The 15,000-nt window shown below is 43.8% G+C and overlaps 1 protein-coding gene across 7 annotated transcripts in view; it reads right to left on the reverse strand.

Annotated features, from left to right (window-relative positions):
- The window catches only part of hivep1 (HIVEP zinc finger 1), a 62,165-nt gene that overhangs the window by 44,808 nt on the left and 2,357 nt on the right, over positions 1-15,000 (reverse strand). For 6 of the 7 annotated variants that reach the window (XR_008393349.1, XM_053675087.1, XM_017455201.3 and 3 more), the window contains exon 2: positions 10,171-10,304. Coding sequence is in view for 6 of the 7 variants with exons in the window: in XM_053675087.1 (XP_053531062.1) it covers positions 10,171-10,210 (40 nt within the window). In the remaining variant the exon portion in view is untranslated. Of the gene's footprint in view, positions 1-10,170; positions 10,305-11,404; positions 11,776-15,000 lie in introns of those variants that run through there. The other variant, XM_017455198.2, reaches the window with a different exon arrangement.

Below are 15,000 nucleotides of genomic sequence, written 5' to 3' on the forward strand. Positions count from 1 at the left end.
CAAGAAATTTAAATAGGGGTTAGCCTTCAGTGCCAATAGCCAGAAGCATGGCTAGTGTTTGTTGCAGGAGCTTGGTGTTTACATAATTAAAAGGAAATACTCAGAATACCTTGAACATTTTCAATACTTTTGGGTTCGGTCATGAAAATAGAGGAACAGGAAACAAAAGCGAAGTGAGTAATAACAAGCTGACGCCTACAGCTGTGACAGGGATGCCTCCGCCATCACCCAAGTTAAGCTAAGTCTACTTGAAACAAGAAGGAAGATACTGGAGAAATGCTGGGATGTGACCGTGACCTTGTTTGGATCATTTCAGGTTCAAGTTGCCAGGAAGGCTATGGGAACAAATAACCATTCTGTACAATCGTGGTGAGCAAAAAAAAAAAAAAAAAAAAAGCGTCTCGGAGCACACATCAAACCGGTTTCCGAATCAGGCATGTCCACACCTCATAGCTGTAGATGGTTCTGCTCAAAACATGTAGATTTACGACAGTGTAGCATGATGTTCTTCTGCTGTTCTTCCACCACCTTAGCCAAATCAAACCTCTTTGTAGCCTACAGGGGCACCGCTAGGGTTTCTGGGCCCCCTGGCTAATTTGTATTCAAGGCCCCAAGGCCCCAAGGCCCCAAGGCCCCAAGGCCCCCCCCCCCACCACCAATTATCCTTTCTTATTGCCACATGTAAAAACAATCATTATCAATAAGCATAACAATTACTGCATATTCAATAAGAGACTATAAAGAACTAAATTTGAACAGTTTATTAAATTAACTGAAATTCTGCATTTATAACTATATACACAAACACTATATGTACACAGTACAAGTATATATATATATATATATATATATATATATATATATATATATATATATATATATATATATATATATACACACACACACACACACACACAGTACAAGTAATTAACATTATCCTAATAGGTTTCACACACCAGCAGCTCCAGAAATAACTGTGGAAATGAGCTAAAACAGTGACAGGCTCAGTGAATCAGTGAGCTGAACTCGAGAATCAAATCGGTTCGATTCATGAATGAATCATTCAGACTGGTTTCATCAACAGGATTCTCCACTTCAGTGAAATGAACCGATTCGAACAAACGATTCACTCACGAATCGGACTACGGACAGTTAAAGCAGATTTATAAGATTACATTCAATTTCGTTCGATTCCTCACAAAAAGCTGTTGCAAGGATTGGGAAAGCTGAATATAAACAACGCGGATTAGTTTTATTGTCACTCTGCTTTTCTGTCCTTTTTGAATGTCCTTTTTCGATTTGATGTGAATTATAATAGCTTCGTACGGGCTAGCTTCAGAATCATAGCACAGAACAGGGAACATAAGTCATCTGAGAAACTGGGACACTAGCAGTCTTCCCCGTCTCGTTCTCTCCTCTTTTTCATGGTTTTCTTTCCTCCTTTTGGTATCCTGAGTGTGTCTGCACATCTCTCGCCATCTACCTGCTTCAGGTAACGACTTACAACTGTGAAGTGCAGCGTTTCTGAATAATCCACGGACGTCTTTAGGACACACACACGCACACGGCCCAGTCTGAGGACGTTCATTATAGCGTGCTTCTTAATAGATTATTGTGCAAGAGGCCAATTAAACACCAAAATCATACAGGAAAGTATGGGAGTTCTGCTGGGAACCCTATCTGACCAGGGCCCTTAGAACCATCCTAATCTTCCCCCTGTTACAGCGCCCCTGGTAGCCCATAACTGTACACTGACTGTTACCAGACAGCAGCAGATAGCCGTGATCAGACCAGTCAAATCCTCCACAAGGGTTTTTTTCTGTTGCACTCTTCACTGTGTTATCAGTTATCCAATGTTATGACAATTAGCATGAGCACGTAACCCTCCTGCTGTCAAAACATAGAGCAATGAACAAATGTGACTGATACGTACACATAAGCACATCAGAGCACGCATCTCAACAAACTGCTGGACTTGGAGAAATATTTCGTTGATATTTTAATCACTGGATGGAAAACCTAAATAGTTTTCAGCACTTTTTTATATTATCTAGCCTGTGCAAAAGATCCAGTCATGACTGTAGGGGTCAGGTGTGTCGTGCACTCGCCCACATGTTAAAAATATGTGAAAAGTACGTCTCATCTGACTGCGGGACAGTTTTTTTTTTTTTTTTTTAACTTGAGGGGTTCCTTCACCACCATTCTAACATGTTCAGGTTCTTGGTTTGGAGCCACTCCAGTGTTCCAGGGGTTATTCGTCCTGTTTATAAGGTGAAGCTCCGCCCTAGTCCTGAAGCCTGTAACGGGTTCTTTTCTAAGATTGCCCTGTATTAGTCTCCCCACCCTGTCCAGTTTCCCAGTCCCTGCTGCTGAAGACCATCCACACACCATGATCACGCCAGCTCTTTCAGGATCACTCTGCGGCTTCTTTGTTGTTTCTCTTACAAACACCCTCTTTATCTGGGTTAGGGTTAGGGGGAACAAGTGGATTTATATTGAGATCATGTGACACTTTACTTTACAGGTGGACTCTCTTGCCACGTAATTCAACAACCGGTGTGACTTTCTGATGACAAGCGATAAGACGAGACCCCATTAAGCAGTTTCACAGCGGGGGGGGTGCTATTCAAAATGATGGGCTATTTAAAAAAATCAATTCTATTTTCAAATGTATTCGATGTTTTTCTTTCGTTGTCATCAGTCACATATTCTGGGTATAAAGACACACCCAAGACCCACACGCTTTAACGCACCAAATCAAACAAAAAGTAAAAGAAAGTAGTTGTTTTTTTTTAAAGTGCATGTGAAAGAGAGAGAGAGAGAGAGATCAGAAAATTGTGGTCTTAATGAGGACAAACACAGCAGCTTTATAACAGCAGTCTCTCTTGCTCTCACTCACACACACACACAATTTTAAATGTGCAGCTTCACTCATACAACGGAGATCAAAGCGACAGGAAGAACTTTTATAGTGACGCTGAGAAAGAGGCAAAATTATTAGTCAAAGAAATCCAATAAAGAAACGTGAAGGACAAAGGAAAGTGTGTGAGTGTGTGTGTGAGAGAGAGAGAGAGAGAGTTGAACGAGATGCTCATTAGTATGCCCTTCAGCTGGACAGCTTGAGAGAGGTCAAGAATCTCTTCGGCTTTTCCTTTCCACACATATCTTCATGAGGACACAAAAACCCAAAGATCATCAATCAAACCCAACACTGCAGCAGTCGAGTGAGTCACGGAGCAGTGAGTCCACAAAAGCTCTTACGTGTGTGTGTGTGTGTGTGTGTGTGTGTGTGTGTGTGTGTGTGTGTGTGTGAGAGAGAGAGAGAGAGAGAGAGATGTGTCACATGAGGAGTCTGAACTGTGAAAGATCTGAAAAAAAGAAAAGGAACGAGATAGACGAGCAGAGGGAGGAGTCGAGATTTCTGCACATCTCTCTAAAACATGTGACTTATCCCACTTTTCTCTCAACTTCTCACACGCCAGATTACTAAAATTATCCTCCTGCCTCTCTCTCTCTCTCTCTCTCTCTCTCACTGTCTCTCTCTCTCTCACTCACTCACTCCCTCTCTCTCTCTCACTCGCTCGCTCGCTCACAAGCTCACTCACTCACTCACAAGCTCACTCACTCACTCACAAGCTCACTCACTCACTCACAAGCTCACTCTCTCTCTCTCTCTCTCTCTCTCTCTCTCCCCACTTTTCTCTTCAGCCTCCTTCCGTTATCCATGGCCATCCGCTCAGCCAACACCCCACTGAAAGACAAAATCTCTCCTCTCCCCCCTGTTTTCCCCACCTTCCCTCTTCGGTCTGCCAGTTGGACACAAGGTACTGCACCTGCGCACACACACTCACATTGCTTCTGTTGCCCTAGCAACTGATACATTGGGCATCTCTTGTGCAAACCATTAGACATTGCCAGTTCAGTAGACATGCACACACACACACACACACACACACACACACACACACATATACACACATACACACATACACACATACACACACATACACACACATACACACACATACACACACATACACACACATACACACACATACACACATATACACACACATACACACATACACACACATACACACACATACTACATTAACAGGGTTTCCAGACAGGACTACCTCACAACAGTGTTTGGCTGTGCCGGTTTTCTTTCCTGTATTATGTTTTCATTAGTCTCCCATTTTCCCAAATTAACGCCACTCAGAACTATTCAGAAAATATTGAAAATATGTTCCAGATGTGCTGCTGCTTTTACCTGACCAGACAGGTATTTGATTTGTTTAGTCTGGAAGGCTGTTTAATCCAACACATCCGAGTGTACACACTCATGAAAACAACAACAACAACAACAACAACAACAACAACAACAACAGTCAGATGGTCTGCCTTGCTACAGCAGCAACGAGAGTGGAGTTCCAGACTGAGCATAATAATCTAACCTACACAAACTACACAAGGTGTACATCTACTGTATACTGATCCATAGACTCGGGGAGAAAGAATCACGTTTCAGCGCGTGCGCGTCACTGTTCGCTCACTTCGTGGCTCCGAGATCAGATCCGTCATAACGCATAACAAACACGTGATCCGAGCCTATGGAACATATTTAGAAGTGTGTCTCTGTGTGTGTATTTATGTACGAGGTGTTTGTTCACTGAATAAAAAGAGTGTGTGTGTGTGTGTGTGTGTGTGTGTGTTACATCAATAGCATGAATTGTGTGAATTATCCTTTAATATATAATCACATCCTCCTCCTGTACCAGTTAAAAAGTATTTCAGTCACCAGGCACGACACATAAATAGAATTTTCTGAATCAATGCACAACACGAGCTACAGTACAAGCACACACACACACACACGCGCACACACGCACACACGCACACACAGAGCTCTTTCAGCCTATAGCAGGTGGGTGGTGTTGGTTCGTTATTAGTCACCCTAGTCTGATAAACAGTCAGAGCTTGACAGACATTCAAAATGAAAGTCTGAACAGGGTTCAGGCTCTGTGAGGGGGTGGAAGAAAAATAAAATAGAGAGAGAGAGAGAGAGAGAGAGAGAGAGAGAGAGAGAGAGAGAGAGAGAGAGAACAAAAGAGAGAGGAAGGCACAGAGCTTGCTCTCGCCTTATATTTGAGAGCTAACACCTCCAGGAGGATCCAATCTGAAGGAATTAGGTGAACCACTTGGGACAGAGAAATAAATGACTCACTCAGGGTTCACACGGCTCGGAGTATGAAAACAGTTCAATTAAAAAAAATGTCATCCTCCTTTCAGAGTAGTTAGGGTGCTTCTTACAGTAGTGAACCTGCTCTTAGCAGTAATTTAGCATTGCCGCGGAAACACTTCTGTGCCTCTGGGCTTTACAGTGTTTTTAACACAGCAGTAATTCGGCGACGCTGCCGTGCACGAGCGATCCAAAGACACCTTTTTGTGGAGTTCACGACACCGCCCCGTTCCCCTCTCTTTATGAAATAAATAAATAAATAAATAAATAAATAACTTCTATGCAGTAGGCACATTTACAGCTTATTGCTGAAGAAAAAACGAGTGCCTTCCAAAATACAAAGGAAAGTCTTTCTCTCCTCTTTCACTTTCTCTGATCGCACACACCCACACGCAGAGATACACATAAATTTTCTGTAGAGCTGCAGAAAGTTAAAGATACGGGGCTGAACCTGTTACAGTACATCTGTTATAGTTACTGTTGCTAAAACAGAGGGTAATTCCAGCCTCTGGTGGGGGGGGGGGAGAGAGAGAGAGAGAGAGAGAGAGAGAGAGAGAGAGAGAGAGAGAGAGAGAGAGAGAGAGAGGTTCCCTCTACGTAGACCTTGCTGCCTTCACACACTAATTGTAAGGTACACAGAGAGGAAATACTGGTTTGGCGTCACAAGCGTGACACAACATGTAAAAATCCACCAGATCCAGCGCTGATGGTTGACCTTCTCTCTCTCTGTTCCTCTGTAATTCTGCACACAGTCACGCTCTGCACATCTGCTTACACATTTCATCTTTACATTTCTTTTTTTTTTTTATACATCATAGCAAACAGTGTTTGAGAACAACAACAGACAGTTCATCTGCAGGAATACAAGTCCGTGGTGTCTGACGGCTTCGAAATCACTCAGCAGAATAAAGAAATGAGAAAACTCCTGAAGGATAAAACATATCAAACATAAAGAAAATATTTATGCCCAAATATCAGCTGTCACAGCAGTAACGTCAACTTGAATGCATGAAAAAATCTGTTCCAAATGAAACTGTAATAAATATAAACTGCATGTATATATAACCTGAGGTTCACTGCCTATCGCAGAGTGTGGTCACGCCACATGATCTTTTTTGTGTGAATTATAAAACGTGTAATAAAAATATAGATTTAAAGAAATATATATAGACACAGTTGTGCCAAAGGTTTGCATACCCCTTGCAGAATTTGCTCAATCTTAATACTGTTAATAAAATAAGATTGATCTTAAAAATCCCATGTTGTTTTATTTAGTCCTCATCTGAATAATCGATTTCACATAACAGATGTTTACGTATCGTCCACAAGATACAATAATAACTGGATTTACACAAATGAAGTTTACACACGCTTGATTATTAATACTGCGTGCCGTTACCTGGATGATCCGCGACTGTGTTTATGTTCTGTGAGAGTTCTTCATGAGTCCCTTGTTTGTCCTGAGCAGTTAAACTACCCACTGTTCTTCAGAAAAATCCTCCAGGTCCTGCACGTTCTTCACTTTTACAGCATATCCTGTATATTTGACCCCTTTCCATCAGCGGCTATATGACGTTGAGATCCATATTTTCACACTGAGGACGACTGAGGGACTTGAACACAACTATTACAAAAGCTGCAAACATTCACTGGTGCTCAAGAAGGCAACACGATACAATAAGAGAAGGGGGGTGTAAACTTTTGAACAGGATGATCGGTGTAAGTTGTTAGACATGTAACAAATTTATTTAGCGTCTGAAGGGCGGTACTAAATGGGAAAAAAAAAAAGATTTTTAAACAAAATAACAATTTACACCGATCATCCTGTTCAAAAGTTTACACCCCCCTGGCTCTTAATGTATCTGAATTATAAAAGAACTATAAATGCGAATTCTTTTGCAGTTTTGGTCAGTAACGCAAAACACTTTTAAATATATGACAAATATGCTAAATAAAATTTTTAAACACTTTCAATCATTTATTCGACAGAAATATCAATAGATGTGATATTCTTCGGTGGAAAAAGTAAGTACATCCTTGACCTTAGAAGCTAGTATTGCCCCGTTTAGCAGAAATAACTCCTTGTAGGCGTTTTGTATAATTGTCCACCAGTTTTGCCCACTCCTCCACGCAATATTCTTTCAGTTGCAAGATGTTTAAGGGTTTTCTGGCATGTTCTTCGTGGATTTGCTCGTGTGCTTAGGATCATTATCCTGATGAAAGGCCAACTTTCGGTTCAACTTCAACTTCCAGCACTTCAACTAAAATGCTATTGGTTGGAGTCGGTCTCTTTAGCCTAATAGTGAAGTTATTACTTGACAAATATTACAAACCAGAGTCCAATCCTCCACAATACATTGTGGATTAAATCCTATAACAAAGCACCACACAGGCTGGTGTCTGTTTCGTCCGGCTTTATTACAAATCGGTTCTTCCGAACTCACCAAGGAAATAAAACTTGTCCTGCTTCAGCAAGACTTCTTAAGAAGTTCAGAAGTCTGTAGTTAAGTACCAGTAGCAAATGGTATAATCTGGTAACCGAATCACTGTCCCCATGTCCCTCCAGTGCACAATGCTTCCTCTCGACCCTCACTTCCTCTCGACCCTCGACCCTCACATTAGTTTGGCCAATTTATGTACATTAACCTAATATTCACTTAAATTTATCCTCAGTTCCCCATCCATTAAACATAAGTGAGTAAGAGCTCGGCTATTATGTTCATGCATTGTGGAGGATAAGCACTCCTCATGCTTTCCGAAGCCCCATGCTGTCAGGAAGTCCGTGAACAAGCCTGTCGATCATTAACATGCCGCCTTGTCAGGTGGAACATGGTCAAAAATATTTACCCTCCGCTTTCTGGATTATGGAATTAAAGAATAACAATACAACCTGTTGGAACGGACGCATCAGGCTGTCTGAATTGAGCTTATCCATAACTTCACTCACCAATGGCTTTATGGCGCTTGAGTACAAGTACATGCGGACTGGAGAAGCTCTCCATAATACACTGAAAGGAAACAACATGAGAAATGTGAATCCAGTATCTCCCGGACATGCTTCTCCTTCCTCATCAGGACATTTTCTGTACACTGGACTGGAAATTCCACAGCACTAGCATTACTTATTCTATTCCCACAATGTGCACTTCCAAAACATGGCTTTAAATCATCTGAATCACGGAGACAAAACGCCTGCAGCTGAGCGCAGAACCAACACTCAAGCTTCCAGAGATTCCGCGGCAGAATTTTCTGGAGGTCCATTTTCCAAGCGTTTCCACATTTCAGGTTTCGTTGAAACATAGAAAACTCTTCTGAGCTGGTGTAGAAACTTTCCAGGGCCAAATTTTTCCATAATCTTGAAAGTCAGACTAAAAATACTCCTTCACTGCAGGAAGCAGGTCTACACTGTACCTCACCACATTTTACACAAACTTCAAGTAGCAGGCCAGAAAAAGATGAAATGTTCTGTTCGGGTCTCAGTCACTCAAAGATTTCTTTACTGAGCAGTTCAAAGCCCTTTCCGTTTCGCTTGAAGAATGCAAGATGTCAAGCTAACCAGATCAACGGACACACGTACACTATACAGACAAAAGTATGTGCACCCAGACCATCACACCAATATGTGGTTCGTCCCCAAACTGTTTAAACCACACAATTGTATAGAAGGTCTCTGTATGCTGTAGCATTCCAATTTCCCTAAGAACTAAGAGGACCTAAACTTGGAATAGACAGGGAATAAATCTGGATTGGGACGTTTAACAAGGACATATGGGCGTGACGGCCATAAAGTCTATACGTCTTCTTTATTACGAGAACTCCTCTGTACAGCCACATCAACCACAACATAGAAGAAAATTATGTATGCAGAGTACTAATGGCTTGTATATTAAATGACAGACTTATTTCCATTTGTTTTTGCAAAGCAAATCAGTCAGGAAGTGCAGCTGTAATGTGACAGTAAGGCCAGCCGTATAGGCATTAGCACGAGTGCTGCTCCATGTGCTTAGCGACTAGCTGTTTGTGAAAAGTAAACACAGGTGCCTAGCAAGGAGTGTGCACTCCTCACTTCCTGTATGTACGCTCACATGAACATTCCTGCTCACTTCTGAAAGACTCTCTCTCTCTCTCTCTCACTCACACACACACACACACACACACACACACACACACACATCTTTCACCTGCCAATAAAACATCACGGCCAGTCTGTGATACACCCTAGAAACGAAGTAGGCTGACAGGACAATAAAAGCTTTGTACTTTGAGGCTGCATGCTACCATTATGGCTTGCTGCAGGAAATGTGTGTGTGCGTGCGTGTGAGAGAGAGAGAGACTGAGTGAGGTTGGTTCCCTCTGTATCCATGACATCAGTACACTGAACGCAACACAGGGAACTCAGGGATTCCCCAAACACTTCATTGATTCACTCAATCACTCACTCATTCATTCATTCATTCATTTCTTCACCCTGTTCAGGGGTGTGGTGGGTCTGAACCCTGTCTTATCAACACTGGGCACGATGCAGGAACACACCTTAGGTGGGACGCCAGTACATTACACGCTCAGGTCGCTGTCTGTATGTTCTCATTTACGCCAGTACGTAGACTGGTGACTCTAAATTGCCTCTGCGTGTGAGTAGGTGCTGGTGTTCATGGGATATTCCTGTGCAGCACGGATTTATCCCTGGTGTTCTCTGGGTAGGTTCGGGATCCGGCGCAATCCTGACCAGGATAAAGAGTTTACTGAAGATGAACTAATGCAAACGGCTTGTTTTTAAAAGGGGATAAATGTGTACCGAGTAGCATAGATGTGTACTATGTACTGTATGTGATGAGGGAGGGGGGAAAGAAAGACAAGAGGATGTGTGGCATAACTGCTCCCCTCTCAGTTTTATCCATGCACCACTCGGACAAATTTGACCTGCTTACCTTTTAGATTTTTGGGGTTGTTCTGCTTGGTACGTGGCATTTTTTCCTCTCCTGTCTGGTCTGGCTCGCTCACTTACACATTGTAGGGCAGGACGCTGGTGTGAACACTGACGGTCCCAGAAATTCGCTGAGGCCTACAAGGAAAAGACACAAAAAATAAAAAGATCTCACTCAGAATCAGTGTCCCAATACATATGGAAGTCTGACATGTTTGAGTTCTTTAGCAGTGCAGTCTTGCTCTAGATGCTGTGGCCCACTCACTCTTCACTGTTCCCTATCTGACAAAATAAGAGTGGACTTATCAGTGTCTGCCTCTACTGGTCAATGCTGGGAAGTGCAACTCAGAAATGAAAACACTGGCCTCCACCTCAGCTTTCATCTCTGCTGCCTGTTGTTCTTGGGAATGCTAGTTGAATCAGTGACACACACACACACACACAGAGAGAGAGAGATAAAAATGGGATGGTGCTCACTAACGCTGCAGCAAAGTTTCTATAACCATGCGTAAAGATCTACATCCTCCATCATCAAACGCACCTGCGTCAACTCAAAACCCACAGGTTAAACACGCCGTGTTTCATGCGGCCCGCGTCAACTTAAAATAAATAAACAAACAAACAAATAAAACAGTCGGTCAAGCCAGGAATTACTTTCAGAACGGAAGGATGAAACACATGAAATAAAATCACTGTGTGATCCGTACAGTTCGCCACGGTGATGGCACACAAGCATTTAAATCTACCATCAACTAATGTTAATCTTTTACCTTCTTAATACGGTAAAACATCTTCCGGACATTTCCACTGGAAACGGCTCAAATAAAATAACTACTAACTGGAGAAGACAGCATCTTATTCATTTATACTTTTATTTATACACAAATATATAATCCTCATCTTTTTACGAACATCATCACAGAGCAGATAGTGTGCTAAACCATGCTATACATACAGCTGAATGTTTTCTGCTAAAACCATCGTACTACAGCGCGGTTTCAGATCAGAGTGTATCAGCGTTCACCTGTACAACACATCGTACTACAGCGCGGTTTCAGATCAGAGTGTATCAGCGTTCACCTGTACAACACATCGTACTACAGCGCGGTTTCAGATCAGAGTGTATCAGCGTTCACCTGTACAACACATCGCATTAATGTGTTAAAAATGAACAGCATTAGTTTATGGTGCTTTAAAGTCTGAGAAAAGTACTGAGTCAGAATTCGTAACTAACACACCTGATCAGGTTAACCTCTGCACTGCTGCATGAGTAACTCCACTGGAAAACTGAAGCACCTCCATTGTTCCTTTGAATTTTTTAATACATTTTATTTTAGGCCAAACTACAGCGTAAGGTTTCTATCAGCCGATGTGCAGGGGTACACACACTGTGCTCACACATGTAAACAACACACAGGAAAAGGGAAGGGGGCGTGGTGTTTGTGCTAAATGTAAATCAACCTCAACCTTTCAAAATAACCACAACGACACTTTACTGAGCAGCGGCATGAGACATCCATGCAAATACAACCCACACCTGTGCGTTTACATCGAGCATTAACACCCCCATTAACACTGTACACCAGCTCACCAACACCCTATACCCCCATTAACACTGTACACCAGCTCCCTAACACCCTATACCCCCCATTAACACTGTACACCAGCTCACCAACACCCTATACCCCCCATTAACACTGTACACCAGCTCCCTAACACTCTATACCCCCCATTAAAACTGTACACCAGCTCACCAACACCCTATACCCCCATTAACACTGTACACCAGCTCCCTAACACCCTATACCCCCCATTAACACTGTACACCAGCTCACCAACACCCTATACCCCCCATTAACACTGTACACCAGCTCCCTAACACTCTATACCCCCCATTAACACTGTACACCAGCTCACCAACACCCTATACCCCCATTAACACTGTACACCAGCTCACCAACACCCTATACCCCCATTAACACTGTACACCAGCTCCCTAACACCCTATACCCCCCATTAACACTGTACACCAGCTCCCTAACACTCTATACCCCCCATTAACACTGTACACCAGCTCCCTAACACTCTATACCCCCCATTAACACTGTACACCAGCTCCCTAACACCCTATACCCCCCATTAACACTGTACACCAGCTGCCTAACACCGTATACCCCCATTAACACTGTACACCAGCTCACTAACACCCTATACCCCCCATTAACATTGTACACCAGCTCCCTAACACCCTATACCCCCATTAACACTGTACACCGGCTCCCTAACACCCTATACCCCCCATTAACATTGTACACCGGCTCACTAACACCCTATACCCCCCATTAACACTGTACACCAGCTCACTAACACTCTATACCCCCCATTAACACTGTACACCAGCTCCCTAACACCATATACCCCCATTAACACTGTACACCAGCTCCCTAACACCCTATACCCCCATTAACACTGTACACCAGCTCCCTAACACCCTATACCCCCCATTAACACTGTACACCAGCTCCCTAACACCCTATACCCCCCATTAACACTGTATACCAGCTGCCTAACACCCTATACCCCCATTAACACTGTACACCAGCTGCCTAACACCCTATACCCCCATTAACACTGTACACCAGCTCCCTAACACTCTATACCCCCCATTAACACTGTACACCAGCTCCCTAACACCATATACCCCCATTAACACTGTACACCAGCTCCCTAACACCCTATACCCCCCATTAACACTGTACACCAGCTGCCTAACACCCTATACCCCCCATTAACACTGTACACCAGCTCCCTAACACCCTATACCCCCCATTAACACTGTACACCAGCTCACCAACACCCTATACCCCCCATTAACACTGTACACCAGCTCCCTAACACTCTATACCCCCCATTAAAACTGTACACCAGCTCACCAACACCCTATACCCCCATTAACACTGTACACCAGCTCCCTAACACCCTATACCCCCCATTAACACTGTACACCAGCTCACCAACACCCTATACCCCCCATTAACACTGTACACCAGCTCCCTAACACTCTATACCCCCCATTAACACTGTACACCAGCTCACCAACACCCTATACCCCCATTAACACTGTACACCAGCTCACCAACACCCTATACCCCCATTAACACTGTACACCAGCTCCCTAACACCCTATACCCCCCATTAACACTGTACACCAGCTCCCTAACACTCTATACCCCCCATTAACACTGTACACCAGCTCCCTAACACTCTATACCCCCCATTAACACTGTACACCAGCTCCCTAACACCCTATACCCCCCATTAACACTGTACACCAGCTGCCTAACACCGTATACCCCCATTAACACTGTACACCAGCTCACTAACACCCTATACCCCCCATTAACATTGTACACCAGCTCCCTAACACCCTATACCCCCATTAACACTGTACACCGGCTCCCTAACACCCTATACCCCCCATTAACATTGTACACCGGCTCACTAACACCCTATACCCCCCATTAACACTGTACACCAGCTCACTAACACTCTATACCCCCCATTAACACTGTACACCAGCTCCCTAACACCATATACCCCCATTAACACTGTACACCAGCTCCCTAACACCCTATACCCCCATTAACACTGTACACCAGCTCCCTAACACCCTATACCCCCCATTAACACTGTACACCAGCTCCCTAACACCCTATACCCCCCATTAACACTGTATACCAGCTGCCTAACACCCTATACCCCCATTAACACTGTACACCAGCTGCCTAACACCCTATACCCCCATTAACACTGTACACCAGCTCCCTAACACTCTATACCCCCCATTAACACTGTACACCAGCTCCCTAACACCATATACCCCCATTAACACTGTACACCAGCTCCCTAACACCCTATACCCCCCATTAACACTGTACACCAGCTGCCTAACACCCTATACCCCCCATTAACACTGTACACCAGCTCCCTAACACCCTATACCCCCATTAACACTGTACACCAGCTCACTAACACCCTATACCCCCATTAACACTGTACACCAGCTCCCTAACACCCTATACCCCCATTAACACTGTACACCAGCTGCCTAACACCGTATACCCCCATTAACACTGTACACCAGCTCCCTAACACCGTATACCCCCATTAACACTGTACACCAGCTCCCTAACACCCTATACCCCCCATTAACACTGTACACCAGCTCCCTAACACTCTATACCCCCCATTAACACTGTACACCAGCTTACTAACACTCTATACCCCCCATTAACACTGTACACCAGCTCCCTAACACCCTATACCCCCATTAACACTGTACACCAGCTGCCTAACACCCTATACCCCCATTAACACTGTACACCAGCTCCCTAACACCCTATACCCCCATTAACACTGTACACCAGCTCCCTAACACCCTTTACCTCCCATTAACACTGTACACCAGCTCCCTAACACCCTATACCCCCATTAACACTGTACACCAGCTCCCTAACACTCTATACCCCCCATTAACACTGTACACCAGCTCCCTAACACCCTTTACCCCCCATTAACACTGTACACCAGCTCCCTAACACCCTATACCCCCATTAACACTGTACACCAGCTCCCTAACACCATATACCCCCAGTAACACTGTACACCAGCTCCCTAACACCCTATACCCCCATTAACACTGTACACCAGCTCCCTAACACCCTATACCCCCATTAACACTGTACACCAGCTCCCTAACACCCTATACCCCCATTAACACTGTACACCAGCTCACTAACACCCTATACCCCCATTAACACTGTACACCAGCTCA

The sequence above is a fragment of the Ictalurus punctatus genome, chromosome 24 (assembly GCF_001660625.3).
Source record: "Ictalurus punctatus breed USDA103 chromosome 24, Coco_2.0, whole genome shotgun sequence".
Taxonomy (NCBI): domain Eukaryota; kingdom Metazoa; phylum Chordata; class Actinopteri; order Siluriformes; family Ictaluridae; genus Ictalurus; species Ictalurus punctatus.